The sequence below is a fragment of the Archocentrus centrarchus genome, chromosome 21 (genome assembly GCF_007364275.1).
Source record: "Archocentrus centrarchus isolate MPI-CPG fArcCen1 chromosome 21, fArcCen1, whole genome shotgun sequence".
NCBI classification, from domain to species: domain Eukaryota; kingdom Metazoa; phylum Chordata; class Actinopteri; order Cichliformes; family Cichlidae; genus Archocentrus; species Archocentrus centrarchus.
The window spans coordinates 19,590,386-19,600,170 of record NC_044366.1 but is presented as its reverse complement, the minus strand read 5'-3'; the positions used below and the strand labels follow the sequence as shown (position 1 = coordinate 19,600,170).

Below are 9,785 nucleotides of genomic sequence, written 5' to 3'. Positions count from 1 at the left end.
TATCAACAAGGCATTTTTGACAGAAAACTGCTGCTCACTTGATGTTATTCATTTTTCAGACCATTCTGTAAACCCTCGAGATGGAAAATCCCAGCCGATCAGCAGTTTCTGAAATACTCAAATCAGCTGTCTGCCACTAACAACCATGCCACATTCAAAGTCACTTAAATCACCTTTCGTCCCCACTCTGATGCTCGCTTCAAACTTCAGCAGGTTGACTTGACCATGTCTAACAGGTTTAACAAATTAAGTGGCCGGTGAGTGTATAAACTGCTAGTTGCAAAAAATTTAGTTATTGTTTCCTCTAAAATGAATAAGAAAGAAATAGCAGAACCCAACTAACGCACTGAAAAAAACTGAGAATTGTGGGGTATGTGCTGTATTGTCCAAATATCCATTAGGTCAAACGCTTTAGCATGCTTTCTCTGGGAGAAAACGCAGATCAAAACTATTACAGTACAAAAACATCTTTGCGTAATCCGCTGACATAATAATCCCAGAAACAAACAGTCTGTGTTGTTTAGCTGTTTGCAATGTAACGTCCCTTCTGTTGCAACAAAGGCCTGTCAGAGCCCTGACAGAAATGCTTCTGCCAGACAAAGGCAGAACATTTTACTGGGATAATGTTCTTGTATGTTCCAGCTGGACACAGATGACAAAGTGTGATGCTCCATCTGTAAGGAACATACATCAGAAGCACTACCCATCATGCTTCGTGGCATGGCTCCAACTCCGTTTGTGTATTTCTGACCTTGGAGCACATACACATTGTTAGTCATCATCATTTTCTTCCACTTATTTGTAATGCTGATTCCGTGCGTGTGTGTGTGTGTGTGCTTGCGTGTGTGTGTGTGTGTGTGTGTGTGTGTGTGTGTGTGTGTGCGTGGAGGGGGAGAGAGTGTAGAGGAGAACGCTGTTTTATGCTCCCAGTTGGTGAAGATTATGTTCAGTGTCATGGAAGACTTGGAGAGATATTAAATGAGCCTCATATCATGTGGTGTGTGTGCGCCTCATGCTCCCTCTGCACATTGTGACCACGGATAGAAAATAATTATCATACAGCAAGAAGTACAAACATATGTGTGAACATAAACAAAATGCAAATACACAAATTCACATTCATTTGAAAGAATATTGAATTAACATTCTTTTTTTTTTCCAGCTATTTTATTGCAATATGATGTAAGCAAGCTGCACGATACTGTAATTAACATAAATGGTAATTTATTCAGAAATAGTGGTATAATGATGGGTATAATGCTGAGGGCCTAGCCTAGGATAAGGAGAATACCTCTGAAGGCAGAGGAAACAGACGCACAAATGAATTGGATGAACACTGAATGCAGCCTTCATACTCTTTAATATGAGCCACAGGCAGTGTCCCTGATGTGCCTCCTCCCATGTGAGCAAGAGCCAAGTGGGGAGGATGATGGATATAGCTCCATGAGGATACAGCAGTATGCAATGATAGTTGACATGTTTCCACATGAGTGGCACCGCATCAGGTTGAGGAGGGCATGGCAGGTCTTTTTTCTTTATCCTGGGCTCCATCACTAAACTAACATGAAATTTTGCATGCAGAATGTGCCACTGGTTCAGATGCTACATCTGATATATTAAAATGAGAGAACTGAATAATTCACTCTTAATCATAGCTGTGTGAGAACTCATTCCATAACTGTTTGGTTTTCATTAAGGCTAGATGAAAACACACTCACTGAGGACAATGACTCATGCTCTGTGTGACTCATAGTTGGCCATTGAGTTTTCAACAAACAGACAAAATCTCACACCGATTTAAGAGTAATGCTTTTTCATTTTCAGGGTCTCTGCGGGTGGTTGCTGGTTGATCAATACCTGTCCCACAAGTGGCTAAGTCCCAGTGTGTTCATGCAGCGTGCAGCCAGTGGGATGATTATTAAGACTGCGCTGCACAGATCATATAAGCACTTTATTAGCGTTTCAAAAAGCTGAAATGGGATTCGTCTGATAGTTCATTCATGCTGTGACCTAAATTTTGCCAAAATGTTTTGAACCATAAAAAAACTAACAATTCTTACCTCTCAGTGACAGAAGTGATATGGACAGAAAGCTGATCAGTCAAGCACTCGCAGGGCACCCTGCGTCTTCATCAACCGCGTTTTGTGGTGAGATGTCCAAATATAGCAGCTGGGAAGTCAGACAGAAAACTAACACGGTGGGTTCTTTTTTTTTGGAAAGCCACCTGTCATTGTGGGATTGGCAGATTATGAAAAGCTGATGTAACTTGGCATCCCGGTGAGGGTTTTGTTTTCAGGATTAATAACAAAAACCGTTTAACCAAGCGCTTGAACAGGGGGCACGCCTAGTGCGGTAAAGTCCTTTATTATATAAATATAAATATATATATATATATATATATATATATATATATATATATATATATATATATATATATATATATTGTTTTTTTTTTTTTGGAACATCTTTTAGGTCAACATCTTTTGGGGGCTGTATCTCGGTATGATGCTCCAGTGAGCTGATTCCTTGTGCATGAAATGACTTGACATCCTCCCGACCACCGAGTACGACTGAGTGCGCGTGTGCCTGAGCGTCCACCGGGGGAGAGAGCGAGAGAGAGAGAGAGAGAGAGAGAGAGAGAGAGAATAAGCAACTTTGTGACCAGGCATAGCTGTGTCTCCCGGCACACCGTGGTAAAAAGAAAAGCCTTTGACAGTTATGGTTGATCAGCGTTTCTTTCATCCCGCATTAGTGACGACGGACGTGCTCGCGTACAATAGCGTCCGTTTCCTATTTCGTTTTGACGGATTAAAAATAAAAGACGCGCCGAAATACCCAGCGAGCCTACATCTTCATCAATGTGCGCGAGGTATGTATTTCTACCAAGAGTTACACAGAAATTATGAAGGCTATCTTACCTCAGATAAGGCGCCGTTATACAGAATTTCAGCTAATCTTGTGTAAATTGCAAAGCTTTACATTTAAATCAGTAGGCTATATAACAGCACTTCAGGTCCTAACAAGCAAGCGCACTATGGGTTCTCCTCGCAGTGGATTTAGACTGTTGTTTGTGCTTATGTCTTGCTTTGACCTTGCTTTTTTGTTGTTGACATAGCTTGAAGGAGTTCCTTTCTTTCCTGTTTTTTTTTTCTTTTCTTTTCTTCTTCTTTTCTTTCTTTTTTTTTTTTTTCTCTTTAGCCATTTTAAATCAGCAGCTTCAGAGACAGAAGTTACCTCTGGGTAACAGCAATCAAAGCTTTGACTCATGTCGACTAGAGCTCCCTTGTTTAGAAGTTGCCCGCCTGTTTTACATCATCATGTCTTTTATTTCTAGATGACATTGAGGATACCTTAGCAGGACTGTGAGCTTGGCCATCATTTGCAGGAAAATGCATCTTTGGATTCCATATGTTTTGCTGAGTGCAACGTCAGTGTGCACTGTTGAGATGTTGGGCCATTATGGAGAAATATGTCAAGGACTATGTGCCTGTGAGGAGAGAGAAGGGGTACTTACAGTGAGCTGTGAAAACAGAGGAATCAAAAGTCTCTCAGACATAAGCCCAGTCTTCTTTTCCCAGTATCATCTGCTGCTTACTGGGAATCTTTTGAAAACGCTATCTACCAATGATTTCATTGAGTACAAAGGACTTACAATATTACATCTGGGAAATAATGAAATATCTGATGTTGAAGCAGGAGCTTTTAATGGACTACAGGAATTAAAACGATTGCATCTCAACAATAACAAAATCGATGCCTTGAAGGAAGAGTTTTTCTTTGGCCTTGAAAGTCTGGAATATCTACAACTTGATTATAATTATATCACTCATATTGTGCCAAATGCCTTCAGCAGACTTCGACATTTGGAGGTCCTGATCCTGAATGACAATTTGATATCTACCCTGCCCGTAAACATTTTCAAGCATGTACCATTGACCCATTTAGACTTAAGGGGGAATCAGCTCAAAGTACTTCCCTTCACAGGTCTGTTGGAGCACATGAACAGTGTTGTGGAGTTGCAGCTGGAGGAGAATCCGTGGAACTGTTCCTGTGAGCTGATTGCTCTTAAAACCTGGCTCGAGAGCATATCATACACAGCTTTAGTCGGGGATGTTGTTTGTGAGTTCCCTTTTCGGCTTCATGGGAGAGATCTTGATGAGGTTTCAAAACAAGAGTTGTGCCCGAGGAGAGCCATTGCTGAATATGAAATGCCACCCCTGCCACATTTGAGCACTGATGCATACTATAGAACCACGCCAGCTCTTACAGCCTCTTTCACCTCATCTGGGTTTGCACGGTCCTCATCAAGACCCACTAAGGGACCTCGCCAGTCAGCCAAATTAAAATCAAGACCCACAGCTCGCATTTTATCCAATAAGCCACAAAATTATGGTCAAATTATTTCATATCAGACCAAATCCCCTGTGCCTTTAGATTGCCCAGCAGCCTGCACCTGCAATCTTCAAATTTCAGACCTTGGCCTGAATGTGAACTGTCAGGAGCGAAAGATTGAAGAGATCTCCGACTTAAATCCCAAACCTTACAATCCCAAAAAGATGTACCTAACTGGGAATTACATCACTGTGGTGCGCCGATCAGATTTTGTTGATGCAACTGGATTAGACTTGCTTCATCTTGGTAACAATCGAATAGCCCAAGTATATGACAGAGCTTTTGCTGATTTGGTAAATCTAAGAAGACTATATCTTAATGGCAATTTAATAGACCATCTTACAGCTGATATGTTTTATGGATTAGAGAGCCTGCAGTTCTTATATTTAGAGTATAATGTCATTAAAGAGGTTACTTCTGACACCTTTCAGCATGTACCCAAGCTTCAGCTTTTATTTCTGAACAATAACCTGCTGAAAACTTTGCCAGAGGGAACATTTACTGGTCTGACATTAGCCAGACTCAATCTTCGTAACAACCATCTTCGATATCTGCCTGTCAGGGGTGTACTAGATCAGCTTACGGCACTGGTACAAGTTGATTTGTTTGAGAATCCCTGGGATTGCTCGTGTAGCATACTGGAGTTGAAGACATGGCTGGAGCAGCTCAGCACGGGCACAGTTGTAAACAATGTCATCTGTGGATCTCCTAAGAAACTAGCTGGAGAGGATATGAGATACATTAAGACAACTAATTTCTGCCCTAATAACTCCGATATACTTGCCTCCATGATCCCACCGTCTGAAGAATCTTTTCCTGGAAGCACTATCACCATAGAAACATCCTTGGACTCTGACACTCAGTACAGCACCATCCCTTTATCTGTGATGATTCTTGCCCTTCTCCTCATGTTCATTATGTCTGTGTTTGTGGCTGCAGGGCTGTTTGTGGCGATGAAAAAGAGACGTCAAAAGAGTCAAAATGAGCAGAATAACTCAATGAATGCTTGCATTAGCTCTCTCAACATGGAATATGGCCTTTACAAAAAAGGATCCATTCCCAAAGTCAGGACATCTAGTGGGCATGTGTACGAATACATCCCACCTCCTACAGAATCCACATGCAGAACCACCGCTCACACCCCAATGGACAATAAATCAGTGGATGGATTTAGAGACTTTGATGAGTTGAGTGGCGCTTTCCTGGGTAACTCGGATGAAGAGGCAGCCAGTAATGTAATAAGCTCAGAATACAGTGCCACCACTCCAGAGCCTCTTAACAAACCCTCCACCCCTCACCAAACTGATCCGTGCTACTACAGAGATGCACTTGAGCCTGACAAGCATACACGCTACTGCAATACATTACCATGCAGACATACAGCACATTCATCAAATCAGCATGCCACAGACTTTGATGCGAGGAATCAGTATGTTCCCCCTGAAAGAATACAACAGACAATATTGTATTGTACAGCGCCAAGTACTGTTTATGTGGAGCCTAACAGGAGTGAGTACTGGGAACTGAAAGCAAAGCTTCATATTGACCCAGATTACCTGGAAGTTCTTGAAAAACGAACTACATTTACACAGTTTTAAGAGACTTGGCTCACAGATGGTCACAGCGGACAGATTTTTGTGATGTATCTATTTTAATCAGGAATCATAACATGTTATAAAAGATAAACTGGCATAATTATTTCCTCAACTTTAGTACAGTGCATTGGGAGCTGCAGCAGGCACTTCTCTGAGTTATGCCTAACAGAAGTGAGTAATAAAGGAGAACACAGTTTATTTTAAATTATCACTTAACACTTTATCCCTGTTTTGTTTAACAGTTTGGTTTAATTTTATAAATATAAACAAGGAAGCATGGATTCAGGGCTGTTATGACTCATCTCTATCCTGGAGCTGTATCATTGACAACAATGTGAGACTGAGCTTTAACTCTCAAATTAGCTGCATTTTATGAGTGCTAATGAACCTTGCAGACGACATGTACTCGTCCCAAAATAACACCAGGTTTTTGTCACAGATACGTGTATTGCTGCCACTTCTGTCTTTTCAAAATGATTCTAAAGGAAATGCACATACATGAGACAAAAACAAATGTATTCTACAAATAAATTTACAGCCATGAAGTTGACCTTTATGTGCAGACAAAGTCACTTAGCCTATTTATCTGTTAGAAAATTGTGGTCCGCTTAAAAAATGAGCCAGGCCCATTTAGCTATGCAGTCCTTCAGGATGCACAGCTCTGGGGTAATAATATTTAATGCATTAGATCACTGAATAAATTCTAGTGTAATGTTTCAGATCACAGACTCGTAAATCTCCACTCCCTTGTTCCGAGGTTTGAAAGGGAGTAATCACAATAATTAATATCCTACAAATACACTGAACTGGCTCAGTACAGTAAAATCACTCAAAGCCTACCAATCTCCAATCTAATAGCACTTTGCGATATGATCATGATCATGATTATGAAAACATGCTGCCTTGGAGTTAAACTTAGTGCATTGTAATTGTACTCAAAAATGTTGTAACTAAAATATTATAATCATAAGTGTATTCAGGTGTATTCTAAAGAAAAGAAAATGAGCTTTAACTGTCGTTGTATGTGATGTGCTACAAATGTGTGCAAATAGTGTTTCCGGCATTTTACATAAACATACGCTTACACTCTCATTTGTTTCTTGTACGACAACCAAAGCGGTCCATAAAATAATAAAAAAAAATATATGCAAATTTTGTGACATCCACAAGTTTACATCAAAACACAGTCCTGTGAAGTATTGAACCTATACAAACTCTTTGCTATAAATGTCAGAATACATTTACTGTTGTATCCCAGTTACAATACATTTGAGTGAATTTACAATACAATGAGATATAGCTGCAAAGTCTTCTGTATGAAACTCAGTTCAGAATCTTTAAATGTTTTGGCCTTAGGTGTAAACAGCATAAATATGTCATTTGAATAACTGCAAATTTTTATGCAAACAAATATGGTTATTGAGCTTTTTGTCAGTTAATGATTTATTTGGATTGCTTTTACAAAAAGAAAATGCACTATGACTTTTGCAGGTCAATAATGATGTCACTTTATGAAATGCACAATATAGTAATGTGCATATAGCCATAGAAATAGGTTTAATAATTTCATTCATAAAGATTACATCTGTCAAAACTCTTGCACTATGCATAGATATAGATTATTCTTAGACAATCTGCACAAAATGCCCATCGCTCACCCCCTCAGTCACCAAACATCTCCCATAAACATAAAATTTAATAATACTATCACATCCCATAGCTGCTCATTTGGAATTCAGCACACATGAATATTCAGAGGTACTTTTGTACCACATTTTGGATAATTCATTTATTTGAAAATGTAATATATTTTTCATTACGTGCGTTTTTAGGGGAACACTGAGTGGATTCGTTTGGCATTCTTTGTCTCGTTTTTTTTTGGTTTGGGGTCACAGGAAATTAGACAGTTTTACTGCAATTAGCAAGTCTCCGTTTCTCTCCTTTTAGAGAAGGTTGATGGTTAAGTTTAACAACTGTGTACAGATCTGAAAGAGCTTTAGGTTTATTAGATTGAAAAGCACAATAAATGAATGCAGCAACTGAATGGATAGAGTCATATTTATATATAAAATGCTCTAAAGGAAGCTAAGCACATCATCTAGTCATAATGCAGCCTAATCAGTTTCTAGGTCAATAGTGAATGCCTAGAAATGTGACTTTCCCTGCAAACATACAGCAAATTTACATCATATGCAGTATTATGCACTGAACCTGTCATTTTAATTCAGCTAATTACAGGACATGGTGTTTCTGGACCCTGTCTGCATGTCACCAAATATTACACTGCAGCATTAGTCATGCTGTTTACCAAGGATACAGTCTGGGTTTGTTGCCTTTCACATGTTCAGAGTCATTTTGTGATTCTTTTGTCTCTTGACCTGTCTCTGCTCTTTGGAAAATCAGCAGAACAAATGAACTGAAATCTACACAGAAAAGCATGTACCTACACAGCAGGTTTGTTTTTAAAGATTACATTGCTGTGAAGTCGATGTTGAAAACAATGTAAAACTGCAGACATTCACAGACAGATGCACAAAAATGTTTGTGTTGTGAACAGCGAGTGGCATTTAGATGATTGCTTCAGTTCTTACATTTCTTTTTTTTTAAATGTGTCAGAAATTTTGTACATCCGAAATAATGCAACAAAAGAGTGGATAATCCGGCATTAAAAGGCAAATAGTATATTCACAGATGATTCCACATTTAATTTTATTTCTCATTTAAATGTTTTTCTTTTTTTTAAACAATCTTAAAAAGGCAACCATGTAATCAAACAACAGTATTTACTGTATATAACAGAAATTGTAATATGTTTTCTCTTTTTCAGATTTTTGCAATCATTGACCAACTGCACATTTTTTTTTTTGTCATGTAAGACTATAAATACCGATAATCCAAAAATGTGTTAAATTGAAATGTGACTGTCCTGTGTAAATGTGCAGACGAGAAAAGGTGAACTCAGTGTCTTATTCTAATTCTCTTTTGTTTGTTTTGTTTGTTTTTCATATGAAACAGTGATTTCCTGTGTAAACCTTTGATTTGTAAATAGAACACTTCATCAGCATTTTCTTGCCAACTTGCACCATTTTTTTTTTTCTTTTTTTGGAAACGCAAAAACCTGGTCTCTTCTTACAAAAAACACAGTACAACTAGGAATATGTGGGGTAAATATATCTGCAATGTGCTGTTTCTTTAGTTGTTAGCTAATGAATAAAACATATGCATTCATTTGGTATACTGGTGTTTGTTTTCCTTTCACCCTTTAAACCATGTTTTTGCAGTAAATGTCATAGTGCACATGGAGGAGAAAAAGTGTTGCAAAAAAACCTATTGGCATTTTATTTATTGCTAAAATTGCAACATCTAATTCAAGTGCCTAGATCAAGAGACTGTCATGGTTTCCTTTAGACAAATGGGGAATAATGAGAAGGCTATGTTATATAATCAACAACAAGATGGAATACTTATTACTTCATGATGCCTTAGGATTACTCAGTCTCACTCAAGGCCACTTCAATGAAGAGCTTAAATGATCAATTATGTCATCTATAAATGCTTATCAGATGCCCAAAGGATTCCAACAGCTGTGCAAATAGCAGTAGCAGAATAAGTCTTTGGTACTATTGCAAAACTTGAGTTTCTTGTACATGTTTGACTACGAAATGTTCAACATTTAGCTTCTTGTAGCAACAAAGAATGTATGTGTCATGTTAGCACTGGTGTGTTCAATGCTAAAATAGGAAAATCTTACAGTTACTGCAATATAAACACATCTGCATGCCTATACTTGCAGAGAAA

General features: G+C 38.6%; 1 protein-coding gene across 1 annotated transcript; it reads left to right on the top strand.

Annotated features, from left to right (window-relative positions):
* The first annotated feature begins 2,674 nt into the window (after window positions 1–2,674).
* Window positions 2,675–9,215, top strand: slitrk5b (SLIT and NTRK-like family, member 5b). The gene is made up of 2 exons (XM_030759019.1): window positions 2,675–2,869; window positions 3,335–9,215. Exon 2 carries the CDS (start codon window positions 3,390–3,392, stop codon window positions 5,988–5,990), a length of 2,601 nt encoding a protein of 866 aa, XP_030614879.1. The 5' UTR covers window positions 2,675–2,869; window positions 3,335–3,389; the 3' UTR covers window positions 5,991–9,215.
* The last annotated feature ends 570 nt before the right edge of the window (window positions 9,216–9,785 follow it).

Bases quoted from the DNA above. Each gene is read 5' to 3' on its own strand.
- slitrk5b (XM_030759019.1), top strand. From the start codon at position 3,390: ATGCATCTTTGGATTCCATATGTTTTGCTGAGTGCAACGTCAGTGTGC.